A 27,714-nucleotide genomic window follows, 5' to 3' on the forward strand; every position below is an offset into this window, starting at 1 on the left:
TTTATAACTCTACTTAGGTTTCTTTACTATTTTATAGTTGTATGCTCACCACCAATAATGATATAAGATATAAAAAATATCTAATATAATTAGAGAAACTTTGAATAATTTTAAACAAGCCATGGATATCCTACCCCAACATTCATCAAACTTTTAAACAAGGTGCTAAACAAGTTGACCCTATTTGCATCAAGAATACGACACAAGCTTTCTTATAACTACTAACTTTTCCAAAACCAAAGTTAGGAAGAAAATTGGTACAACAAGTGTCTCAAAAAGGATACATAGAAGATGATACTATGGCTATAATCATGATCTCCAACAACCATTACCAACGCTCCAACAAACAACTTATTGCAAGGTTTTTTGAATGTGAAAGCACGTCAAGCATTGAAGAGCTGTGTGAATCTCTTTGATAAAGGTTAAAGAATTTTGCAAATCATGCAAACTTAAATCACGTGATAAATTCTAATCAAGATGACACTAGTAACAAGCTTTTACCCTCCTTTCAATACCTATAAAAACTTCACGTGAGTCGTGCAAGAGTGGACTGTATGTATGTCATGTCATTTTCCTTACATTTGTATACCTTCCAATAATGAGTGGAAGCTTGTCATGATTTATGAGTGAAAGGTTGTCATGATTTGTTGAAAACTCAAGTGAATTGTTGTAACTATGAATAGTATATCACGCATAGCAATTATCTATCCTAGGGACATGCAACAATCATTGGTATGCAGCAAGCCAATAACCATGGACGATATGTAATAAGAATGGATGAGGATCATAGTGGATATGATTGCTGAAAACCATGGATGACCACTGCGAGGGATGATGAGCAACAACCACCCAGGGATGTTTACAGCTAGGGATGATGAGCAACAAAGAGGGATGATCTGTAAGGAACGCCACCACCACCGAGGGATGTCGATGATGGTGATCAACAACAAAGAGGGATGTGAAGGGGGGTGAGTCTTGTGTCATTGTATTTCCCACCCACCAGCTTCTCTTTTTTGTTGGGTATGTTGTCATGGTCCCTTACACCTTACAGATCCGTCAACCTCTCACGTAATTCTTCCTCTGAACTTTCTTGTAAATTTCGTGCTCCTTTATTGCCTGCTTGTACTCCTCAGTTCTTTACGGAACTCGGGCAATTTCGATCCAATGATTTGCTAACGATTGCTACCACAGATATATCCTTTCATGTCGTTGGTTTCGCATCGTTCACGTTGGGAATGAGCTCTTCTATCGTATCTGTACGTGAGCTACTTAAACATTTTGAGCTTTTGGTTTGTGTTTTGAGGCGATCGCACGTATGCCCAATTTGTATTAATGTGATCGAGCTGACGAACGACACTAGGGAGTCGCGTTTTTTGTTGTATTTTAGTCTGTTGGGTGATTTTCCGTTATGATTGACACCGGGACAGATATGAGCCCAGAAGGGTGGCTGGATACTAGTTCACATTATGCGGCTGAACAGTTTGGCAGCATTTTTGAGAATGAAGATCAGGCCTGGAAACATCGGCAATGGTGTTTCACTTGTAAGTACATGCTGGAATTTGACAATCTAATTGCTAAAATATCATGTTTTCGCACATACTAAGATCCGCTCATTCACGGTGTAATATAAAGCGCATGAGATGCGTCTCATTGCCCAAGGTACCGAATTCAAGTGTACTGGGAGTGTATCTCAACTGACATGTAATCAGGCGAAGTTGATCGGAATAATATTTTGAATACAGCGATTGTGCCATCCTTGCTGCTGCTGGAAAGGTGTTCCTAAGCCTTCAACAGCTGTCTGTCTGCTCAGCAGTGTCCTTGTTGATAAGCATTTGTTGCAGGAACTCCTATAGTGAATAAAGTTGCTTCGAAGCATTTTATGCTATCCTCTTGTCTCACCAGATTCTGACCGGGAGATCTGTGAGAAACCAATATCAAGTCCCTACTGGGTTTAAGCTTGCTTATCCCAGTCTAGAGGTACGCTTATTTTGTTTAAATAAGCTTGCGACATGAATCTTTTGCAGGACAGCTCTAGATAAACACAAAGCATGGTTAGATTTTAGGGGGATCCATATGAGAAATTAATTGTGCAATTCTAGCTTTAAGACAACGAGCTCGGATGGGGAGGCTAAGATCCATGTTGGATGCATATCAGGTGGCATGTGAGAAACGTTAACAAAATGTAGTTGTGAATGATGGAAGCCCCTTCTTGAATGGGGCTTTAAGAGAGACCGAGGTGTAATATGGCATTTGTGAGATAGCCCACTTGACATTGCCATAGGCGTCTCAAAATCCATGAGGGCAACATCCATTAGCTGGAGTAGATTTCTTGGGGTCTTTGGTACCAGACAATATTGTATGCAGTGTCTTATGGTACAAATGGAGTGCTTCAAGTGTAGGAAATTTGATGGAGGCCTTAGAAGTATCGTACTCTGTTACAATTTTCTAAGCTGTACCAATGAGAGTGGTATGATGCCACCAACAGTTCCTTGACCTGCTATGCCGAGACCTGAATTCATAGATTAGAGCTACAATTGATCCTTACACAGAGTCAGTATCTGTCACACGGGATATAGAAAACTCGGTGTAAAAAATGGGGCTTTTTTGAGTAATTCCTCTTGGAGCAAATTAAGCTAGAACCCTCTATACGCGCAGTCAACAACTTCCCCAGTAGAGCCTCTCCTTAGACCAATATTTGTGCAGCATGTGGAAGACAGTGCCATGTTGGAAGTTGTTTTGTGTGGCAGCCTTTGGTTGGGCCAGAAGCCTCATCCCTTGATCTCCACTGTTGTCATGATGTTGCAGGACAAGCAACATCTATAGGATGCCACTATTTTATTGGGGCTTCTTTAGATCAGTTCTCTAAAGCTCACTCAACTCCTCAGAGCCCAGTTTACTTGGCTCTTTACTTGGTTTTGCACTATCTTGGTATCCGACCCTTCACTTTCCATGGTTGCCAAACGGAGAGTGCCCTGTTTGTCAGTCTTGGGTGCATTTTGGTATAGTGCTCCTGGAGTTCCTCTTTCCATGTGGAGGATGGTATGCAGATTCAGCAGAGATTGTATTGGACACCTTTAGTGGAGACTAATTTCATGAGAGCATAGATGGCTTCAGGCTACCTTGTCAGTGCGTAAGATGTAGAAAGTTTGGTCATCTGGCCTAAGCTTGCACGTGCTTTGCAGGTCATGGTCCTTCTCCGAAGGACCAGCACACTCTTCCCAAACAACACCTCCCCCCCCCAACCCCGTCTGCCTGGTCTGGTCCCCTACCCATGTGAGGACCACGATCCTAGAAATCAACCAGCAGGAGGGTGATGGGGACGAGGGTTAAAGGCAAACAGTAGGGGAAGCATGTGTATGGCCAAGAATGCTCGGCACACAGAGTCGAGAAACTTGGCAAGAGAGATTGAAGTGGCAGGGCAAGTGGACGATTTTTTGATTGGCATGCTTCTGCTCCTGATTCGTGCAGAGGCTGAGGGGGAAAGGGTGGAGATACTCTTCTATGTCATTGTAGACGTTTAACCTGGGGGCTGGCAGTAGGGGTACACGGTCATGCCTTTGGACATAAACTTCTGCACAAAAGTTGACAAGGAGGAACTCATAACCGCCCTGGGGAAGATGATGAGTGGGATGAGAATCAGTTGTAACAGGTTGGATAGCAGTTGAAAGGATGGTCAGTTGATGACCTGGACTCTGAGCCAGAATCCAAGGAGGCTAGCAGAGGGCACCAAAATGCAGGAGCAGTGGTCAATAAGGGAATGGTTCAAGTTTGCTACTAGTACTGGGGCTTCAAACTTGAGCATTGAGTAGACAGACCACGCATCATAGTAGAAACTAGATACTGAATGGCACATATAGATACTTCGTAATCTTTCAGTCTTTTGTATTGAGTTTACCCTTTACTCTGACATTGATGTCAAGACTAAGGACTCAGTGGTATCTACTATTATGATTGTCTTCGGTGTTTATTTCTATCACAATTGGATGATGGTCTTGCTTTGTATGTTTAGAATTTGAAGTGTAGAATCTGATCTCTTTGGTGTTTGTAGCAAATGGAGACAGAGAAAGAGGGTTTTTTTACTTCGTGGAAACAACTCCAAGGAGCCAATAATGACTCATCCGAAGTCGATCCAAGGATCGAACACACAACATACACAACGACAAGATCACACACAAACTGTCAAGAAATAAATAAATATTAATGTCCTTGGAAGGCCGGGCCGCAAGGGCCTATGGGACAAGGTACATCAAAGGGAGAAACTCATACAAGCCTATGTGGGCTGAAGCAAAGGGCGCGCTAGGGCCCTTGTTGAGTGCTATGCTAAGCTAAAGAGCTCCGTAGATGGACTCCGCTTAGATTGCTAGGCTTTTGCTTGGCATACTCCACAAGCGCTATGTAGCTTCAATGGCCAAGATACAATCCAGCCCAGACCCCAAGGGTTTCACCTAGAAACTTATGTCATTGAATATAAACGTGGGTTCGTATGGAGGGGGCTTTTTAAACCAGTTTTTACCCATTAAGGCTACACTAAGATCTCATGAACTCATATGCACCCTCCAATAGCACTAGCTTCAATGGCCAAGATACAATCCAGCCCAGACCCCAAGGGTTTCACCTAGAAACTTATCTACATCAGTCTCAGGCAGCTACTGTCTAGTCTGTCTCAATAGTTCCTCTATCTGCCGTCGCATCTCAATCAAATAGAGTCCAATGCAGTGCAGACCTAGTCATGGAAGTGGATCAACTATGAGGGTGGACCAAAGCCGTGTCCCTCTTGAAAGGGGCAGTGGTATCGTCCCTAGACCTCATAGTAGGCTGGGCAAGCACACAAGAAGTGCTCCTCTATATCGACCTCCCCCAATGTGCATAACTTACAGATCCTACTCTTTGGGTGTGCTTGTAGCTCTCCATGCCTCAATTCTCAACTGATGGTATGAGACTTGCATCTGTGCAATGGCAATCCTCAGTGTGTGTGAGACTCCTCTGTCCTCAAGGTAATGGGGTTTGATTACGAGTCCATCCTTTGATACCCTCAAGAAGTGGTCGCGATACTCTCGCGATAGAAATGGATCTTGGTGGGGAACTCCTAGTCCCCCCCCCTAAGTCTTAGACGTATGGAGCTGGAGGAGATCTAACCGTATGATATGGTTAGTCTCATCTGATAGGATCAATTCAAGCGGTGCATCCATGCTGTATTGAAAGGGGGGAAGCCGATCCATTTGAATACCCTGACTGGAAAACCATGTGGATATGCGTGCATACCATGCTATGCTGATCCCGATTTTTGCTAACTGTCTAGATGACTCTAGAGCCAGCCTCGACAGTGTCCAAGGCCAAACTCTGTGGAGGAATTTCACTGTCTGGAAGATGGCATTATTTTGGAGTGTTGTCATGGCGGACTCTTCTAGTACTATCTGGATGGGAGACTGAGGGCTTACTTCGAATCATCCTAGACCCCATAATCACCTTTAGCCTCTCAAATCTCCTCCAGTCTGTCATCAAGAGATCACTCTCCCAAAAAGGTGCTGCGTACATGGCAGTCAGCCTCACTAGGGTGTCGAAAAGCCAGTCCTTCATCGGCGGATCCTATAAGTGTGCCTGAAAACACAGCCTCTCTAGTCAAGCCAAAGCTCCCTCTCCTCGTGTGAGTTGTGCTCTAGCTGCATGGACCATCTTGAAGACTGCCCCCAAATATGTGTAGGACTGCAGTATCTCCATTGGCTCACCTTGGTAAGTGAAGCTATGTCGGTGCAGTACAGCACATGAGGTGTTGAAGGTCACAACCTTGGTCTTCCCAAGGTTAATTGGTCAAGTCTCTCTCTCTCTGCAAAACACCTCTAGGACCTCCAGATGTCTTTGCAATCCCTCCGCTAAAGATGATATGAGAACTATGGCATCTGCATGGGGCCGGTTGGTCTATGCTGTCTAGCTAGAAAACTCAGTATTGTGCTTTGAGTGGAGTCTGGTTGGACACCCTGATCTCGCGTAGGTGTCCTAAGTGTAGGCTCTTTGTATTGGACAACATCATGAATGAAAGCTGCCAAGCATCTTTGATCTGGGTAAGACAGGAAACTAGAGAGGGGTCCGAAACCATCCCTTAAGAGACAATGGTAACGACCTCGAATCTTATAGTGATAGTACTTAGGGCATCACAAACCGAAGTGCTCCTCCGACTTGATCTCTTGTCGATCACATAGAGTATAGATCTGACCGTCTCTAGGTGCCCCCTCATCCCGGCCACTCTCAATGCGTAGTTAGTGCGATGAGACATGGAACTCTCTATACATACCCTCAAGGAATGGGGGAGCTGGATCCGTGTATAGCTTGGTGGGTCAATAAAGCCCTCCTTTGAAATATGTAAGCAGTAGTCCTTGTAAATCTGAGCTTCACAGGAAGCTGGCCAGCAAGTCCTGAATGTGTGTAGCTATAAGCGATCCTCTCAGATAACCTGGTTGACCATGTGACAGGTGAGCGGAATAGAGGGGACTTCAATGCTATATTGAAAGGGGGTAATCTATCCATGTGGAGCCCTTGACTTTCAAACCGTATGCATGTACGTGTGTACTAACACCTCTGATTGCAGTGGAGATGCGTGAATGGCTTACTACAAATCATACATGATAGCAAGAGAACCTGAAGTCTCTCCACTCGAGTCCTGATAGGTTGGGCCCCCAACAAGGGCTGCCATTCAAAAACCATTGGGCGGACCAAGAAGTCAAAGAGAAGAGACTTGATCCGGGGATCTTGGAAATGAGAGTGAAAGCATTGCCACTCGAGTCTAGCAAATGCGGCATAACCCTAGCTTAGTCGGGTTTGCATCACTGGTCACATCGTGAAAATCGGGCCGGAGAAAAGAATCCCCAAGTCCTCCAGCGGACAAGACCATGGTACTTGCGTATCACATTTGCCTCACTCAGAAGGTGATGCTTGGCCCCAAATTTGAGTTGTCAGCATATATTTTTACAGCTATCGTTATACCAGCTATTGTAGGGCACTGAGACATGCGGTGATGGTAGAGTGCAGTGGGTCGTGTGTGTGAAGGGCGGCCTTATCTCGATCCTTGAGGAGCGGTATGTCATCGATATATGTGAGTAGGGTGGAAAGGCATGTGGAGTGCTTAGGATTAAGGCTGTGATCAAAGTGTATGTAGTGATACGTAGTGTGCGTGGGCGGTGTTGTGGTACGTGTCGTAAGATGGGGATGGATATACTAAAAAGGAGGTGGGCCTGTCCTATGCGCCAAGCGCCCTCAATCCCATGATTTGGATGGAGGCCACGAAACTGGTCATATCATCGATGGAAGCAGTGGCCATCCGAGGGATCCCTCAAACTTTGTTGTTGAAAGCCTTACTAGCCCTCTGTTGCTGCCCCATGGTGGTGGCCAAAACGGTGGCCTTCGCGGGATCCTGTTTTGCGACATCCACCCATCTAGGAATCTCTGCAATAGCTGACTGCATGGTGTCTATCCGTGCCTCCACTGTTGGCCCACTACTTTGTGCTATTGCTATGGCTGCAATCTCATTATGGACACATAAATTTGTGCCTCCAATACTGGCCCGTTGCTTAAGACTATTGATATAGCTGCAACCTCCTTATGGAGCTATAATATCTCTTGACTGAGGCTATGGTCCTACTCCATCTCTCGTGCACGAAGGCAGTCAACTCTAGGGCGATCTGCTCCAAACCTTGGGTGGAATTTGACGTGCCTGAAGTAATGTATATGGGTAGGGCGTGAATGGAGAGAGAGAGAGGCAGAGAGAGAGAGAGAGAGAGAGAGAGAGAGAGAGAGAGAGGCTTATTAAATGCCAAAGTTATGAGACAAAAAACTGAAAACATCATGAGAGTACACCCCTATTTGGGGGGAACTAGAGGTGTCTATCACATCTCTAATAGGCTACTAATGATATGGGAAAATAAGAAACCTCCATGTCTCTGATTTGTTCTTGCCCTATGATATGTTAGGTGTCAACCATGAGTAGCCTGAGGTCCTCATGGCCAAGGCGAGGGTCCCACTAGGAGTCTTGGTGTCTCTGGAACATATCCAAGATCTTCTGCTGGCGTCCTTGACTCCTCATTGAGGGGTGCACTTGTGGGTGACATGGGGCGGTCTGACGTTGAGACTCAACAATGATGGTGCCACTGATGGGATGGGTCTCAAAGGTCTTGTATCCAGTCTCCTATTGACTTGGCGTATTCTAGAATGCAGGGTCACAATCCCAACATCTCTTAGTCACTTCGTCTCACGTGATAATGATCTTCTATTGTCTAGGACCGTGTCCATAGTGGGCCTCATGAGTCTAGATCTGAGTCAGGTGAGGTCATGTATGATGAAAAGTGCGGCACGTGTCTGATTGGGGCAGTCAATGATTCTTCTCATATCCGTCTAAAGTTAGTCAAAAGACAATGATCTCTCCTTAGGATCCTATAGTGTCTCATGCATTGCGTCAAAATACGCTTCTTTGTTCTATTTCCTTTGAGTCACAAAGAGTGCAAAGTCTCAGCTCTCTATGACTTGTGGTTGCAATCTCGTGTCTTGCCTTGATCTAGAATCTATGGGATGAGGTCCCGATTTGACCCATGGTGATCTCTACTATGTGAGAGAGATGTATCTATAGGTACCCGGCACTTGGATAAATCCATCCTTGCTCAAGTGGAGGAAATGCTCAAAGGTGATTTTGGTCGAATATGGTTGCAGGTGGGATATCCTTGTCTTGTGATTGCAGGGGGATACCCCATGTCCTATGAATGTAAACCTGCCATAGGTCATCGCGGATGAGTTCAAAGTTGATGGAGCTCTTGTTGTGTTAAACACAAGAAAGGGGTGCCTAGTGAGTATTGATATATGGGTAGATGATTGTTAGACATGAACAAAGCCAGAATCGTTTGGTGACTCATGCATACCAACATTTTTCATCCCCCTCAATCGCAAGTTGCATAGATGATGAGAGAGATTACCAATGTAGTCTCTGTCTGCCGTGTTTGTCATGCCATATTGCCTGACGCTGTCCATGAATCATCCAAGAGAGCATCATGATCTGTAATATTTCAAAGCTAGCCCACTCATCCTCTCTAATGTCTACTCCCGAAAGGCACCTACGCATGTAGAGTAGCTGGTCAAACTAGAGAATAAAAATGGAGGGACTGTGCATTCACATGGTGGAAGCGTGCCTAGAAGCACTATGTCTTCAGTCTTGAGAGTAATGCATGCCCTCTAGTCAAGTGTGCTTCTGTTGCTGGTTTCATGGTGAACTTGGGACCTGTGAAGATTATTCCAATTAGTTCCCTTGTGAGAGTGAAAGCCTCATGCTGAAGTTGAGCCTCTTGATGCCATGTCATCAATATAAAGGAGGATAGGTGTGAGGGTTTGTGCTATGGCTACCCAGTGCATCCACAAAAGAAGCTAGCTCATCAATGTAGATACCAAAGTGGGGTAGGAGATAATGGGCATCTCTATTTCGTCCAATGGTTTTGTTCACATTTGTTGACAATCCTTGTGTGGTGCGTACTCTACTTGTGACTCTCTTGTACAAAGCCATGGACATCTTGTGCAATACCTAGGGCTCAGAGTCATGCGATGAACATGTGTTACTGAATTAGAGGCTTTCCGGAATCTACAAAGCAACAATATGTTCTCTGTTTCTAGTGCTTGGCTCTATGAGGGCTTTGAGGGTGAAGATGTGGTCCAATGTGGATCGATCTTGTCTAAAATCTGCCTATCCCCAAGCACTTGCATCCTTGTGCTCTTGGTATGCTCACTGATATGTATCTCAAGAGCTGACTGTATACCTTGACCATAGCCATCAAAGGGCCAACCATATAACTCCAGTAGTTTCCTGTATCCCACTATGCTGAGGGCTCTTCCCATGGTGAGGAGCAATGCAAAGGCTCGTCGTCCCCTTGTCACGCAAGTAGGTTCCAGATTGCACATGAGGAAGAGGGGGAGGGAAGAGGGAGAAGAGAAGGGGAAGGAAAGAGGGGAAGGGAAGGGGAAGGGAAGAGGGGAATGAAGAAGGGGGAGAGGGAGTGGCAATCACATAGACACCATGATAAGAAACAAGAGAACACTCAAGACAACTCATGGGAGAGAGAGATCTTGTATTCCCAAATGTGTGCATACAACAATGAAGACCAAAGTCAAACCTTCTATACATTCCACCTTTTGAAGGGGGCCAATTGTATTCTTTCTTACCTCTCTCTCTTTCTTGTTTTTACAAGGCGCTAGGGACCATATGGCTCCAAGACGGATTTCTATTGTCTTCCTTTCATCCTCTCCCTATTCTCTGCACTATCTTGCAAAACATATCACTGTTAATGGTGGTGGTGGTTAACATGCCTGTGGTGGTCGTCGAATAATCTTTGCGAGATGCGGCAAAACAGATGAAGAGGTGACCTAAAGTGTGTGTCGTACATGTCTTCGAAGGTCTGGATGTAGTGACCATAAAGATTTCTCACACGTAAGTACAACTACATAACTTGGGGGAATTGAGGATCGGTGTTGAGGTCGAAGACTATTTCCGAATGGAGCCGCTGAAGTTTTTCTTCTGTTGTGGGTTCGTTTGCAGGGATGTCCCTTAGCAGAGTGATCAACAGTTGGAAAAAGTACGTGGTTGCCGATGGCTGGATCGAGGATTGCAGAAAAATTGGCGTTAAACTCCTCCTTTTGCGCGGCGAGAGCATAGGAGGTAGCCACCTTTCGAAAATTGAGCTGGGGAAAGTCGTAGATGATGTTGGGATCCGAGGCCTTCAGGGCATCAAAGTCCTTCCACATCCAGTGTCTTCGGAGAGGCATGTAAGTGGGGTCGACTCCTTGGTCTTTCCCAGTCAAGCAGTACGTCCGTCAAAACACCTCGTGCTTCAAAAATGGGAGCCTCCATTTAGGTTGGAGCTCTACTTTGCTATCGGTGTTGGCACCTTGTTAATATCCGGGTGGATGTAGCCACCGCATGTTTGCCGAGGGTGGTCCCTACACCATTTGAGGAAGGTTTTCAGTAGGAGCTCGGTGAGGGCGCGGACTCCATTAAATCTTTCCGATTGAGTTGGAAACTTTGCAGTTTCCCCGCCACCTATTGACGTTGGAGATGTCTTCGAACACCTTTAAGGACGTGATCGCCTGGTACTGTGATGCCAAAAATTGATATTTTTAATTTGGCATTGGTATTGTTTTTCTCTATGTTTGATAAGAGTTTGAGTATCAAGTGATAGCCTAGCGGCTCTCACTTATTTCTATTTTCTATGATATTGTATGGGATTGAGAGGATGAGTGGAATGGCTCATTGTAAATACCATAGGTATGAATTATAAATACCTTGGTATGGGGTGAGAGTTATTTGTGTATGGGATATTATGGAGTTTTTAGAAAATAGGAAGAGTGAGTCATATAAAGAGGTGGGCTCATGTCCATGTGTTCCAATAATATAAGAGAGGCCACATGCCAAGCGTGTGGAAGGCATGTGGTCTTAGGAGTGTGAAGTCAAGAGGAATCCTTCTAGAATTCCTATGTGGAATAAGGAGGATGTGGACATGTGGAAAAGAGAGGGTCCCTATGGGCTCCATGTGGGGAGACTCTTGACTTTCTCAATATTTTAAGAGTCTTGAGCATCTTGTGATGGGACACATGGCAAGAGTAGCCAAAAAGGACATGGATGGTGATATACTGGCTTATGTGATTGATGGGGAAAGGAATCTACAGGCAGCAATTGTAAATGGGTGAAGGAGGGTAATAAAATCTCTATAAAAGGAGCCCTCCTCTCCCTTGTTCATCAATCTCTTCCACCATTAGGCCTCATGTTACTGTAGCTCTAGTCTCCTCAAGCCTCTTCCATGAGCCTTCTCTCCCTCTTGTAGATATTCTCTTATGTAGACTCTTGAGTCCATCTCTCTCTAGTTTATTCTCTCTCTATGAGTAGTCTTGGAGCTTCCACTCCCTCTTGTATGTATGAAACCTCTTCTTCTCCCTTGTGTTTGTAGTGTTGGAGTGGATTCTCACTCTATTGGTAGTGAAGGTCACTTCAGGTTCTCTCTCTCTTGAGTGTCTCTTCCCTTTTCTTTCTTTCAAAGCCTTAAAAGTTCTTTCTATTCGGCTGCTCACTGTGCACACATGGTCCATCTGTTTCCCGAGCCACCATGCAAACTTCTTCCCCTTTTCTAGGCGAAATCTATGAGGGGTGGATCGTTGATGAAGGTGGAGTCTTGAGGGAGCATCCTGCTCAGGCGAAATTAGCATGGGTGGAGGGCAGTTTTCATGACAGTTTGACCCCCTGTTAGTGTTTTGCTCATAACTTTCTGCTCGATAGTCCGATTTTAATGAAATTTATGTCAACGCGAAGCTCTCTTTAAGGCGCATGTTTCTATGTGATCAGATCTTGAATCAGATACTTCTGCAAAAAGTTATGAGTCTCTGTGTCTGACAGTCTGTTTTCATGACAGTTTTTACCCCCATCTAGTAAACTGTCCATAACTTTTTGGCCGCTTCTCTGTTTCTTACGAAACATATATCAGCACGAAGCTCTCTTTAAGGCGCATGTCTCTATGTGCTTAGATCTTGAATCAAATATTGCTGCAAAATATTATGAGTCTCTATGTTTGACAGTTTGTTTTTATGACAGTTTTTACTCCCTTCCAGTAAACTGTCCATATCTCTTCAACCGTCTATCTGTTTTCAACGAAACTTATATCAGTGCGAAGCCCATCTCAAGGCGCATCTCTTTGTGTGTTTGAATCTTTGATATCATGTCTCTACTGAAAGTTATAGGCCTATGTGTCTAATGACAGTTTGTAGAGTGTTTTGAGCTGTGTAAAGGTGTCTATGAAGGAGGTGCAATGTTTCCTCGGAACTTCAACAATGTATCGCTCTTCTCTTTGGCGTAGACCGGCTCGCTGAGATTATGGCCTCTGCTGATCCTTTCCTTCTCCCTATGCTTGATTACAACATTACTTGGGATGTTACCATCTTCATTCTCATCTGAGGAAAAAAAGTATGGTGTGGTATCTTGGCATAAAAGCTTCTTTTTAATATCCTTTTCTTAATGATAAATATCTTTGTCAGTCAGTTCGAAAGCAGCAGGAAGTGAACATGTACGTGAAGTTTATTACCCCCAACTTCATGTCATATCTTTTGGTGGAGACGCCGGGTACGTTTGGTATTGGATTCATCCCACCTTACTAAACGGTCTCAAGTGTACTTGATTGCATGTTATGCCTAGTATAGGCATGTGTTTCTAATGAGATAAAGAAAATGCCTGGAAGAACTCCGTTAGAAGAGATTGCAGTACGTTTAAGAGAACTTGAAGATTGTGAAGGTGATGCTCAAGCTATTCGCACAGTCACCATGATCATATCCTTTATGTTTGCACTGTTGAATATGTTGGTGAATCGACAATGCCGGCAGCAGGCACAATGATAGATTGGGGATTGTTCCATGCACTGGCAGCTTGGTGTGAAGAAGAGTTGAGTCTTTGGGTAGTTTTCGACTATAACAATGGAGTGGTGATTCTTAATGCTTTCAACTTCTTTTGCTATGCAAATGATAAAGAGTACAATATCTTGAAGCTTTTATGTGCACTTCCTATTGTGCGAAGGGTGATTCTGGAATGCATGTATACACAATGTTTTCATGGTGCTGGTTGGTCACTTATTTTTGAAGATTTTGTTGAGGATCACATTGTGGAGGGTTTTCAACAAGTGGTTATGCATAATAAGTTGGTCTTGGTATACTAAGGCTCTGTGGGATCTTGTTTGGATCTTGTTTGGGATATTATTTGGATCTTGGTGTTTCCTTTTTGTGTTTCATCATGGTGAAGATTCAGTGTTTCGAGGGATCCAAGGGAAAGACCCGGAGTCTTATCTTCGGGATTTTGTTCGAGGATGCCGGCTTTCTGGATGGTCCATGAAGGATCGGGCGGAGATTTTGCCTGATTTTCTTGAAGGTGTAGCCTTGAGTTGGCATGAGACTTTGCCGGACTCTACCAAGGAGGACTGGAACCAAGTGGTGGCAGCAATGAAGCAGAGATTTGGGACAATGGAGTCGCCAAATGCTTTGATGTTGCAGTTGGACCGGTTCTATCAAGGAGAGGGTGAGTTGGTCTCTGCGTTGGCAATCCGATATGAAACTTTATGGACAAAGCATGAAAGGGCAGCTTTGCGAGCTGTGGCATCTACATCATCGGCCCCTCAAAGTCTCTCAGGGATGGAGTACTTAAAGATGAGCAAATTTGTTATGGCTTTGGAGCCTCGTCTTCGCTCAAAAGTAATGAGTAAAGATCCAACAACATACGTGGAGGCACTTTGCATTGCGACCATGAAAGAAGCTTCTCTAAAGATCGAATCCTCTTTTGTGTCTTTAACAACTTTAACTTCTAAGGTGGAGGTAATGGGCACTCCTTAGGTACCAAAGTCCTCTGAGTTAGATCATAATATCTCCCAATTGATGGCAGAGTTTGCTGATTTGAAATTGCATTTGGTTAATGCACGACAACCTAGAACACCAAAGAGTGAAGATAGGCCTCGAGATAAGAGTGGGGTCACTTGCTATGAATGTAATGAAAAAGGTCATAGATCCATCGGTCTTCCGAAGACTCTAATAAAATTTCTTTCTTTCTTTCTTTCATTTCCTTGGCTTGCAGATGATGGATGGGGGGAAGAGCCGGGGCTTTGGGAGTCGTGGGAGAGGTCAATTAGAGGAATCTTGTAGGGGGTGGCCTCTCCGTGGTTTTGGTAGCGTTGCTCTATCCCTGTTCCCTTTCCTTTTGTCGTTGCGCCTCGTCTCCTGTCTTTTAGAGATCTTTGTTGGCGGCCTGTAGATTGGCGTCGATCTCGGCTTGGATTTCTTGAGGATGGCGGCTAGATTGTCCTTTGATCTTTTTCATTGAAAAGGGGTCGGCTTCGTGGGGGTAGGCTTGCCAATGCTGGAGCTGACAGCAAGGAGCTGTCCTCGCTGTAGGTGTCCGTTTTTTGACAGTTGCACCATGATGGACATAGTCGGGTTGCCGACTTTATACTGGGTGTGGCCGTATACAATAGAGAGCTCATTGTAAAACACTCTGCCTAGTTGGTGTGTTGGGCTGCTACAATCGGGACAACAGATTGGGCTTGATAACATTTTGGTGCTCTGTGAACGCAAGGAGATTTACCACCGTGGTGGTGGCCTCGGCGATGGTGGGGTTCTTTGCCTCAATAGGTACGCCGCCCTTGTGCTTGCTGGTGGAGTAATCGACGAGCCCCATTAATCGTTTCTCCGTTTGGTGCAGTGTACAAAGGGTATGTCGAGGATTGGGAGACCGAAGGCCAAGCGAACAGTATTGACTGTAAACCGACAGTAGGAGGTAGTGCTGGTGGCATCATCAAAGTTGGCCACGAATTGGGCTACCGTCTTTAAATTCAGGTAGCACGGGAGGCGGTCTGCTATTGGCTGTAGGTCCATGGCTTGGATGTAGGGGGCCACTTTGGGGTTGCTAAGGGCCTGATAACTGGCGGTGTTGTTTACTGCCGAAATCCACAGTGGAACTGAGAGTGAATAACGACCCCCCCAAGTGTGTGCAGCCACTCAGCACCAAGGGGCGAGAAGTTAGTAATCTGAACCCCATGCTCTGAGTAGGGCTTGATGGTTTCTGCATCGGCGATGTAGCGCTTCTTAGTGAGGCGAGAGGTGAACTGTTGAGTGGATTGCTCAGGTTCGGGATTGGGCTGGAGCTCAATGGGATCCATTTGAGAGGGGATAGGGAGGGAGATGGTGCGGGAGCTGGAGGCTGTTGGAGAAGGTGGAAAGGTAGGAGGTGGCTACTATGCTAGTGATATCTTTTTTGAAAGTAATTCTTCGGTAGTGAAGAGCTCAATGGTGTCGAGGGAGCATGAGGAGTCGGATGACATAGGGTAGGTGTAAGGAAACAATTTGAAGGGTTGCTAGATGCTGAAGAATTTCTGCAGAAATTTTGGCAGAGTTTCAGTACAACTGCCAATGCAGCGATTGGGGGCTGGACTGGCTGCTTATATAGGAAATCTGCTAACGCACCGGGTCAGCGTTAATGTTAAAGCTGCTCCGTCGCATTAGCGTTATGGTCCTGTGTCGCAGTGTTAGTGTTTATCATGGCGTTACCTCAGTCGTGGCGTTATATCGCTGCGAGTCGCAGCGTTAGCCTTATCACAGGGGGCGTCACATGTCTAGCAGATATCTCCCAAATTGCGTGACCATGGAGCTAGTGCGTCCATTCTTTGACCTAGGTCTAGCTGTGGGAGGATTATGGCATCCTCATGGAAATCCAATGTGTCCCAGATCCTAGTGCTGAGGATCCCCTTGAGAAAACCTTTCCCTGCTGCATGTACCTCTGGATGTCCTCATAGTTGAGTCAGGAATGACGATACCTGTCCCCTCCTTGAGGCCAACCTGGCGTAATCACACCTCTGTAGAGGAAAGTAGCAGGGTGCAATGTACACATCCGTGGATGGGGCCTCCTGAGTCACATCCCCATCTAATGGACATGCTCATCTGTACAAATGACTGTGGCCTTTGTTTGAATATGTGAGTGAAACAGAACACCCACTGCACCTGGCCCACGTATACTCCATCCATGTGGATGTCCGACCAATGTGTGGATGACCACATGTACCCATTGTTTGAAGCTGCATGCAATTTCGGATTATCATGTGTAGAAAATATAACCCTACATTGGCAGTTTTAGATGCAATTGCTTCTGTTTGGTTCAAATGTCTTTCAGAAGCCACATTCAATCTTGGAGCTGTCTCTAACATATCACCAGAATAGGGAGACAACTTTCTATGGACTTGCTGATGCTGGACTGGTAAAAAAAAATTATCTAGCAACATTGAACCAAGGACATCGCTCATGACTTTGTCTTTGTTGTACAAGCTGAGTAGGAGCTACTGACTGATAGTATGGCAAAAACGAACAGTATCATAGTGTTCATACTAGCACTGGTTCAGGGACATCAGTCAATTGCTTGCCTGATTCATTTGTTTTTTAAACTCTCTTGAAGTTCTGGCAGAAGTTGATGAGCTTAATCTTCCTTGGATACTTTCTTAGGATTGACTACATTTAATCCCTTGATTTGACCAGGGTGGTAAGCAGTCAGGGAATTTCAATGCTGCTGTATTATCCAGACATGGAGCGGTGGAGCAACAGGAAGATAAATCAGCTGCGGAGCAACCCAGGTCTGTTGATTCTCACAAAGAGGTCCGACCAACAGTAATCTGATGTTTGTTGCTTTCTGGATCGATATTTACATGTATATCACTTCTCTTTGAGACCCATTGGTGAACTATCCTGGGGGATGCCTTGCTTATAAGCATCAAGAAGCTAGGAATATCCCTTGTCAACACCAGCAAGCAGTGTAGGACAGTGTAAGTGCCTGCATCTTACTACTAAAGGCCTCTCAGTTTTCTCATCCAATTGGCCTAAGTCATGTTCAAAGCCACATAGAACCTTCAGTCTTACATAGAAGCAAGTACAATAATCAAACTCTTGCCTCCTGGAAAACGGAGGGGAATGCTGACTGGTATAGGTCGAATTTGACATCTTAAAGTGAATTTGATATGCCAAATTGACATTTTGTACAAAATGAGGAACATGATATTCTATCTTAAAATTACAAGGAATCAACAGATGCAAATGATTTGTGATTTACAAGCTCCAATTGCGATTTTTTATACTGGTGTCTTTCATGAGGAGAGCTGCCAATGCGGGATTGATAATAGGCATAACAGCCTTCACGAATAGTAATGATTGAAGGCTTTGGGATTGCAAATGCAGGGTACTTGAAATGGTACAGGAGTTAATTCATAAAGTGGTTCATATGAAGAATACTGACAGTTCAGATTCTGCACTAAGCCAGCTTCCGGAGGTATCATTGTGTATCCCTTCTTGTCTCATTCACAAAACTTTCTGACAGCATGTTCTTTAGAACATGTCTATTCTCGGATGGGGGATGTGACTAGCATATCGAATTGCATACAGGAATACCAAAAACTTGATTTGGCCAATAGACAGCATGCTCTTCACATACTTGCTACTGAGTATGGGGTAGACAGGGCTAATATTCAAAGTCTCATGCAGCACTATTTAACTCTTCAACATGGTAGTAACTTTGAGACTTTATTTGCAGTTTGCAACAGGCTAGCTACAACAATGCTATAACAACTTCGTTCAACTTTCTGTGCCTATGACTAGGAGGGTTTTCTAGTATTGATAAGTTTTTACTTTTCTTCAGACTTTGGCCACTCAGGCGAAGAAGATGATAGTGAAATAAACCACGAGGGAAGCTCAACAGTTCTTTATCGTACAGAGCAAAACTTGCGATCTGCTCTAACACCACTTTCTGCACTGCTTTTCAAGCGACTGAACTGGCAGGCTGGCGGCTTAAAATTCCTTTCTGATTTGCGTGCTGACTTAAGGAATGCGATTGAGTATGTATACACAACATGCATCAGCATGCCTGCTGATGTGATGAACTATTCCATGTATTTTTCTGTATTATCACTTTCGGATGGCTTTTATTCTTTTGAAACATCCAGCCTTTGAGTTCATTTCCTATTATGGCAGGGAACATAATCTGGCATCGTTTCGTGCCTTAGATATCGAGTTGAAAGAGGTCTTAGAGACAGCTTTAAGCCCTGCAGGCTTGGAACTTCATCAAATAACATGGAATGATCCTGCATCACTGCTAGAAAAAATAGTGGCGTATGAGGTGAAGAATGGGAGTTTACACATCAGCTCCTTTCTGTCATATTCTGTGTCTCTTCCCACACATCTGACCTGACCTGGCATTCATGTCTTTGTGCAGGCTGTTCATCCTGTTACCAATCTCTATGACTTAAAGCGCAGACTTGGATTTGGCCGTCGTTGCTTTGGATATTTTCATCCTTCAATACCAGGTATGAGAAATGTGCTGGCTATATCTTTAGCTAGATGTTAAGTCAAATGTTACTTTTGGTAAGTAGCAAGAAAGATTTCAACATTTGCCTTTGGTCACCCATTATGGAAAATCTGATACGTTATGCAAAAGCTTGGCTGCATTTCAAGTGCAAAAACCATTGAGAGATTGAAGTCAATGCTTCAATGAGAACCATTCTTGCTCCTCCCTCTCTCGCCACCACAGCTTCATCCCTCACTTGCAGCTCCTCTCTCTGAGCCATCTCCTCTGGTGGTTGCTCTTCCTCTTGCAGCCTCTTACTAGTTTCCCCTTGTTTGTGCCGTGTTCTAGCTGCCCCTGCCTGTGGACCCTCTCATCGTCTCTTCTCCATCCACTCTCTGCCACACCCCTTTTCAGCCCTGGTTCCACCCATCCGCCTCCTTCCTCCAGCCACCCCTTGCAGCTGCCTTTGACTTCCCTTGCAGCTACTCCACCCGCTCCTCTCCAGCTGTTTCCCTGGTCCTCCTTCCTTGCAGTTTTTTCCCTCCAAACATAGCAGTTCAACTTTCTACCCACCTCATTACTCTCAGCCAAACTTGTACGGCTGACGTTGTTTTGGGGTACACATTTGTATTCATTGCCTGTGACATATATGTAAGAAAACCATTGCATGCATACTGCGCCAACACCTTTGGTGAGTAAGGCATTGGATGTCTAGGCAACAAGCTTATAGGTCTGTAAACACATAGCTTTATGCATGTACATGGCAGGTGTGGGCTGGTCCATTCCCTTTTGGGCCTTGTTATGGGACTGTTTGCCTATGTGATAAGCTTACAGGCTTCTGCGTGGTCCTCTACATCTCTGTGATGAGCCTCTCTTAGGATTTTAATACCTTTCCTTTGTCAAATTCTTAACACTTGGGCTTAGACTCCTCATGCCTTAAACCTTTTGCATACTCAAAATCCAAGAACAATCAGGGTAGGTGAAAGATCATACTACCTGTTTTATAATATCAGTTTCTCTGCTTTCAGCATGGAGATGTGGATCCCAATCTTATCCGACATTGCAATGAGATGAATCGATGCATCACCTAGGATATTAGTCGTGTCCCATTGGCTATGTGTTTTGGGTTATGCTTGGATACTCCACCTGTTATGAGCTAAGGTTTGGTACGTGCTGTTGACTAGAACAGACTTGCCTCTTATTTGAAGGAGGTGGGGTGAATCATTTTTCAAAGTACTGGTACTTGGTTCCATATTGGTGTTTCTCTTGGGTCAATCCACATGTGAAGTTGCATTGTAGTTGGAATATAGTAGGACCTCAGATGGATAGGTGATAGAAAATCCTTAGAGAGACCATTGGCAATGCATATAAATGTAAATAGCTGGTTGTTATGCCTGTTGAATTAGTTCCGGTCAAGGATTTGTTTTGTCAAGGTGATTAGAAAGTGCTATGAACTTGCATGCGCGCATTAGTTCAGGTTATATTTTAGTCGTATGCCTAAGGCATGTGCCTAGGGAATGTCAAGACCCAAAAGGGGCTACGTTAAATGCATGGGGGCTGATTAGTATTGAACTTTCTAGGTATTCGGTATTCAAACTCTGAAAGGAGAAAAAGGATTGTTACGATTTGATATAGCAGGGTGTAGATGCCTGGGAGGGTGTAGAGATATCTACAATGATATGGTGTTGTAGGCCATAAGTCAACTATATGGTTGACCAGTACTCTATATACCAAGTCCTTGTATTGTTTCATTTTGAACATTTCAGTTGGAGTTCACTTCTTGTTCTCTTGTGTTCACAACTCTTCTCCATTCTTGTTCCTACATGTGGTATCAGAGCATCCATCACTACAGTCCATTCCCGCGCTTGCTTTCAGACTCCCATAAGCTTGGTGCTCTAGTTTTGTTCTTTGTTGCCCAATTCTGTTCCATTTCAGCTCCCATAGCTCGCATTTGACCCCGGCAGCCCACATTTTTCTCTAGTTCAGTTTGGTGCCTTGTTTCATCGCCAGAAACACTCCATCGGCTGTTTTTTGAATTTTGAGGTCTGATTTTGACGTTTTTCAAAATTTCAGAGCTACCTGCAAACAAATGGACCCGTCCTGCACCATTTCGGATGGGATTTTTTTTGTTGCAAAATTTGTTCGTACAGTTGTGCAGGCGTCCATACGGCTGTATGACTCTGTATGGAGAGCTGCATGACAGTGCCAGGAGTCCGTACGACTTGTCAGAAGGCAATTCCGAGTCCGTATGATGCAAGTGCATTGCAAGGTACATTGTTCATTTGCAGTGTTACACAGCTTGAGGCTGTTTTGTTTTTAGTGGGTACAACTTCTACAGGTTGTTTGCAGCTCTTTCAGACTTGCATTTGGATTCCCATTGTGTTGGGTGCAAGATTTGTGGCTGGAACAAGCCTTTTTGGTGCCTACTCAGCTTGCATTTATGAGTCTTGAGACTCATTGACAGCTACTTGCAGTTGGGATTGCATTCTAGCACGTGAAGTGCTTCAGAATATTGCAATTTGAGCGAGTGCTTGGCTGATTTTTGGGGCAGAAGTACTTTGCATTTGGGCCATTGTTTGGCATTGCATTGAGCCATTGTTTGGTTGCAATTTAGCAGTATTTTTTGGGGCAGAAGGATAGTGCTTGATTGCATTTTGTATCCCGGAAGGGCATTGTGATTGAGCAGATTTTCGGGGCAGATTTTTGCACTTTAGGGACAGATTTACTGCTATTTCAGAGCAGCCACTATCAGTATATGCCATTGAAGTGATTGCATAGCAGTCAGTTGCATTTCAGGTGCCCATTTGTTGCCTTTCTTTGCAGATTTATTTGCAGGTATTCTTGAGCCAGCATCATGTCTCTTTCAGAGAATTTTGGGACCATGACTGAGGCCGACAAGTTGGATGGCCCCAACTATGCTTTGTGGTCATTTACACTCAAGAATATCTTGGTTGGAAAGGGCTTATGGGACATTGTGAATGGTGATGAGGCTAGACCTACTGGACCTAGCACGAGTGCATCATCCACTTCGAGCACTACCACTCAGTCTTCTACTACCGCTCCCACGGAGGATCAGAAGAGGTTTGATTGCAGGGATGCCCAAGCGTTGTCTTTGATTACATTGTCTGTGAGTCTTCACATTAAGTCCACTATCAAGTCTTGCAAGACTTCAAAGTCAGCTTGGGATAGAGTGAAAAGTATGTGGAATGTGAAGAATGAAGCAAGAAGCATTGCTTTGAATAATAAGCTCAATAACTTGTCCATGCAGGAATGTCAAACTATTTCAGCTCATATTGCAACGATTACTGACATTCGAGATGAGCTCGCAGTTATTGATGAGGATAAAGAAGACAATTTCATGTGTCTCAGTATAGAAGACCACATCTCTGTCAGTGTAAGTCTTTGAGAAGTCCCCTGGGTCAGACCAAAGGATGCGATCTCTGTGAGTGTAAGTCTCTGAGAATACCACATCTCTGTCAGTGTAAGTCTCTGAGAAGGTACTTTTACGTGTCTCAATATAGAAGACCACATCTCAGTCATTGTAAGTCTTTGAGAAGCCCCCCGGGTTAGACCAAAGGGTGCCATTGGAGCTCCACAACACCATACTCAAATTTGCTCTATGTTCCCGTCCCATAGGCCCGACATTGTCTTGTGCTCTGCTTTGCCCTCTCGAATCATCACTTTGCCATCTTATAAGCAGCCCACTTCCCTTTTGCTCTCTCTCAGATAATCACAATGTTGTAGAGATAGAGGTGCAAACAGTAAGTGATCAATGTTGTAGAGAGAGAGAGAGAGAGAAAGAAAGAAAGAAAGTGTATTATTGTCCACTAAAGGCCAAAATGGGCCCATGGGACATCAAGAACTCTGCATACAAGATAGCACAAAATCAACGTGCCACAAAGAAGAGGCATCGTCGAATATCATCTAAGTGCTACGCAATACAATGCAAGTGAAAGTACATAATGTCAAATCTGAGCCTAAATACAAAGTAAACTAGATGCAAGAAAACCGCCCCTGGGTGCAAAATGGGGGGATGAGTACAATATGCCAATGCAAAGATACAAGTCCAGGTGTCACGGAGTCTGAGAACCAAAATAATACTGGAAATCCTGTCCATCGACTCTGCCTCCTGCTATGAGAGTACAAATCTGAGCAAAGGTGAGGTGAGCGGCTGGTGGGGCGAGATCTCCATGAGTAAGTCTCCTCCGAAAAGCTGCCATCATCCTGGATCGTCTGGAGATGAAGCGGCGAGTACGTCCCCTATGTAACAAGATCCTGCGGCGTCTACAAACTATCTCATATGTACATCCACAGGGTGGAGGCATGTGTCCTGTGTGAGCTCTGACCTCCTCATGCTCCTCCTGGTCTCTGTCCTCTGGTATAGCGTGTGCCTGAGCTCTATCAGGCTGGGCTCTATCACGCTCCGGTCTGTGCTGATGGTCTCTGAGGTAGTCTCGTCGAAGCATAGAGGCCTCCCTGACATAAAGAGCTAGGCAATGCTGATCCTTGTAGTCCATCACTCGTGAGAGAGGTCCAAAGCCATCCGTGAAGAGACAGTGGAATCTACCTCTGAGCTCATAATATAGCGGGCATCTGCAAATGAAGTGCTCCTCTGACTCCACCTCTCCCATGGTGCAACAAGGGCAGATCCTGGTCTCTCGGCCTGGTCGCCGTCCATCCTCCATGCGTCGCATCCTACCAGCCTCTATCTCGAGCTGATGCGAAGAGACTCTAAGCTGGCCAAGGGCAATCCTCAGTGAGTGGGACATGTGGATACCTGTATAGCCTGGTGGAATGACAAACCCATTCTCTGAGATCCGAAGGAAGTGGTCACGATATGTGGCCATCTTCGTCGGAAGCTGTGTGGGATAAATCCAAGTGCGATACGTATGAAGCTGCAGCAAGTCTGCTCTCGTGACCTGGCTAAGCTCGTGGCGAGTCAACTCGAGATGAGGGGCATCCATGCTGTATCGGAAGGGAGGTAGTCTATCCATGTCTAGTCCAAGAGATGTGAGCCACCTAGTGAGTCTGAAGTACCAGCAGTATCGGGCCCCAGATCGTGCCAACTCCATAGAAGATGCAAGTGCTAACCATGGCAACCGAGCTCTGCCTGCTGTTGAGTCTCCAAACTCCCTAACCCTGTGCAAATACATGACCGACTGAAACGCTGCATCCAATGCAAGGGGAGTAGCTCCAAACTCTGCTAGCATGATCTCGTGCGGAACTGTAGCCTTGGCCCTAATGAGCCGAGAGAACATGATGATCTGTAACCTCTCTACTCGTCTCCAATCTGCAGCGCCGAGGTCTCCTGCCCAGAAAGGAGCTGCATACATCGCAGCTGGTCTCACCAATGTATCAAAAAGCAAGGATTTCGTATCGGGATGCTGAAAGTGGGACTGAAAACACTGACGCTCAAGATGAGCCAACGAAGCATACCCTTTACTAATCCTATCTCGTGCTGCATATGTCATGGTGAAGACCGGTCCCCTGAAAACTGCCCCCAAATAAGTGTACTCTCTAACAAGCTCAATGGGCTGTCCGTCATAAGTGAAGCAAAACTCATCCGTGCTGTAAATACGATCAGAGGTGTTGAAAACCATAACCTTGGTCTTGCCAAGGTTTACAGTCAACCCCCTGTCCTGGCAAAACCTGTGGAGTGCCTCAATATGTGCCTGGAGGCCCTGAGCAGTAGAGGAAATGAGAACCACATTGTCCGCATACAGGAGGATAGGAATGGAGGATCCTGAGAGAGTAGAGCCCACACCGCCTGTCATCTGTACAAACATCTCTAGCTCATCAATATATAATCCAAAGAGAGTAGGAGAGAGCGGGCAACCCTGCTTCACCCCAATCGTGCTGCATACCTCCTCTGAGAGCCCCTCACGTGTCCGAACCCGACCAGTGACCCTCTCATACAAAGCCATGATAGCCCACTGTATCTCTCCACTGAAGCCCATCTGACGAATCCTCTGAAACAATCTGAATCGCAGAACTGTGTCAAATGCCTTCCTGAAGTCCACGAAGCAACAAGTCTATGTGACAGCAAAAAAGCCATCTAGTACATCTGCTTTAGGGAGGGCATATGGCAGCTCCCAAGGAGTGCAAAAGCAACCCCAATTATTTAAAGTACCTGCATAGTATTCTGAAAGAGTAATCAGCCATACATCAGTTTAAGACTGAGAGTCTTTTGGTTTGGATTTAAACTCTTTGATTAGTGCTATGCCTTCACGGTAAACTGCTCATTTTCCATCCTTCCTAGCAGCCCTGACTTTAGCTAATTCCGTTGCCTTATTCTTCAATTGAGCTCGTGTAAGTTCTTCAGCTATCCATATCTTGGTCCCTTTCAACTTGTAAGATTGTCGAAGAAGCTTGTTCCGTAAATCTCGCGACTTAAATGTAAGGATAGCATGTCCTCTGGAGTGCCGGATATTAGTTGCTTTGTCATCATATCATCATCAGCTCCAGTCGCTGCCATCTAACACCTTTTCAAGCAGTCTTTACTGCCCACATGGAAGCTAGCATGCTGCCCATGTGGCATCCCTGCTTCTTTCTCAGGTTTACCCCAATGGCATATCTGAGACCTTCTTGGTGCACCTTCCCCATGCTCTCCTCATTTGGGGTCTCACAGATGGGGAGGTGACCTACCAAATTCCAACAATCCTTAATGAGATTTCTACTCAGATCCTAGCTTGCTCTACTCCCCAACTTCTCACATCTATATGCAGTTGGTCCTTGGAGAGCAGAGATCGATGCCACCATTCTATGGACTTGGTGGGCGAGACTGGGCCGCACATATATCATTGGCTTGCACATTGGCAGGTATGATTTTCAGGGACATGTTTTCTTTTGAGGGTGATAGGCAACCATCATTCTCCCCGTGTTCTTTATGATATTGGACGTAGTAGCACTCCAACGAGAGCCCCCCCCCCCCCTGGCCCAGCAAAGGCTCCTTGCAATAGATTCATGCTTGGAGGAGATACATTGGTAGAGGCTTAAGGTGGTTGTGAAGGAAGTGCTGGGCTATTGACCTCGCCGACCCAACTAGTCTCTGGTGCTAGTCACAATGGAGACTCTAGTTATGGGAGGGTCACCAACTCCCGACATGCATTGGTTCGGCCGGATGAAGCCTCACAACTAGAGACAATGTCCTTCTCCAATATTGCTCGTATTGCATTGATAAACATCTTTAGTTGCTTCCTCTCCTTGGCCACCCTCACATCAGAGGTTCTGCCTATAGAAGAAGGTTTTGGCTAGCCTTCTCTCTAAATTCTAGACTTGGATTTGGCCCATCGCTATCCTCAAAAGGTCTACTTCTTTTGTCTATTTGTGCATTGACTCCTCCCCAATTGGCTTTTGGCTAAAGCTAATGGGGAGAGGACCACAAGACATTGCTGCACATGAGCCGCCCAATAGTTTGTACAGTACTGCTTCTAGTGATATCTGGTAGCTCAATTTATTAGGATCATGGTTGACCTTCTGTAGGCACCTTGGATGCTCACATGGGCATGCTAGCGTGGCTTTGAGAGAGCATCCAATACTTTCTATGAGGCAAAGGGAGGTTCCCCATCATACACTCTGAGAGGTTCCCATCATACATTGTGAGAGGGTCCATTAAGGGATCACCTAGGTCCCGTTAATCCTGTCATAGCGTCTCTCCTGCCTACATGATGTTTGGGATGGTGGCTGATACCATGGCCTAGTACTTCTGGGTTGCATGTTGTGGTGATGTGTATAGCAGACTCATCTCTTGCTACCTCAATGAACATCTGGGTGGGCATTTCTAAACCTGCGCTTGATTTGGGAGCATAAGTAGGGAAGGTTCTAGGAGGAGCTTAGAGTTTTGCTTGCATTTTTGCAAGGCTTAGCTTGCATGCACCTTTCACAATCTCACAGATCAAGGAACCTGTTGGTTGTACAAGTGCCCCATACTGTCTGCTCTAGGTTACCTCGGGAATCGACCTGGAATGTGGAGATGCACACTGCAAACAGTTGGTCTTTTTGTTTTGCCTATACCCTAGTGCATAGCTGGTCATTGTATGGAACTTTGCAAGAATAATGTAAGAAGCTCTTTTTTGGAGAAAGAGGACACGCTAATTCCTAGCTTGATTGAGAAGAATGGTTCTCCTCTGGAAAATAAGTAGGCAGTGAAGAACAGCTTCAATGTAGGGACAGGGATGAGGTGGAAAGAAGGTCTGGTTTAATGCCATTTCTATTGCTGATTTTTTTAAAATTTTCAACCTCTACACTAATAATATAAGTATCTCTTGTGCTTGAAAGTGGACACTTCATTAATGATGTTAACAGGTGTTTTTTTGTACTATGAAGTGTGCAATTAAGAAGAACAATTATTGACCTTGGTTTGATATGTTTCTTTCTTAATCAAGATTAACCTTTTGTTGATATTGCAGGAGAACCTCTTATATTTATACAAGTAGCTTTGACTAATACAATCCTTGAGTCCATACAGGTAGATCTTATAGCAAATCATCAAGGCTAATGAATTAATTATTGCAGAGAATGAAGTTTGCTTAAGTAAATTCTGATGAAGTGGAACCCTCATTTGCCTAATGTTGGTGTGTTTTGGTATGGTAAATTTAAGGACGTTCTCTGGGATGAGTCACCCATACCTGAATGTGAAGCTACAGTTGCTCTTTTCTACTCTATCTCATCGACTCAGGTGCATATATCATATTTATCGATCTCTCATGTTTGAATTCTTGTAAATGCACTAAATGCACTAGGGCTATGACATTATGATCTGCAGTGTAAAGATTTGAGTAGAACTCGTAAGTGTTTCGTTTCGATATAGACTGACTGTAATATGGCTTGGTATTTGGGCCTTAAATGGCCTG

General features: G+C 44.9%; 1 protein-coding gene across 4 annotated transcripts in view; it reads left to right on the plus strand.

Moving 5' to 3' along the window:
- Positions 1-879: 879 nt before the first annotated feature.
- LOC147902641 (malonyl-CoA decarboxylase family protein) overlaps positions 880-27,714 on the plus strand; it is a 40,670-nt gene continuing 13,835 nt past the window's right edge. For 2 of the 4 annotated variants that reach the window (XM_087373271.1, XM_087373273.1), the window contains exons 1-12: positions 1,018-1,068; positions 1,192-1,256; positions 1,428-1,541; positions 1,903-1,977; positions 17,068-17,162; positions 17,761-17,851; positions 17,965-18,085; positions 18,218-18,413; positions 18,550-18,694; positions 18,791-18,881; positions 27,271-27,329; positions 27,462-27,539. In XM_087373271.1, coding sequence (XP_087229397.1) covers positions 1,467-1,541; positions 1,903-1,977; positions 17,068-17,162; positions 17,761-17,851; positions 17,965-18,085; positions 18,218-18,413; positions 18,550-18,694; positions 18,791-18,881; positions 27,271-27,329; positions 27,462-27,539 — 1,026 coding nt within the window. In that variant the 5' untranslated portion in view covers positions 1,018-1,068; positions 1,192-1,256; positions 1,428-1,466. Of the gene's footprint in view, positions 969-1,017; positions 1,069-1,191; positions 1,257-1,427; positions 1,542-1,902; positions 1,978-17,067; positions 17,163-17,760; positions 17,852-17,964; positions 18,086-18,217; positions 18,414-18,549; positions 18,695-18,790; positions 18,882-27,270; positions 27,330-27,461; positions 27,540-27,714 lie in introns of those variants that run through there. The other 2 variants (XM_087373272.1, XM_087373274.1) reach the window with 2 other exon arrangements.

Source organism: Dipteris shenzhenensis, chromosome 4 (assembly GCF_047967505.1).
Source record: "Dipteris shenzhenensis isolate YYH24624 ecotype China chromosome 4, Dip_SZ_1.0, whole genome shotgun sequence".
Classification (NCBI taxonomy): Eukaryota; Viridiplantae; Streptophyta; class Polypodiopsida; order Gleicheniales; family Dipteridaceae; genus Dipteris; species Dipteris shenzhenensis.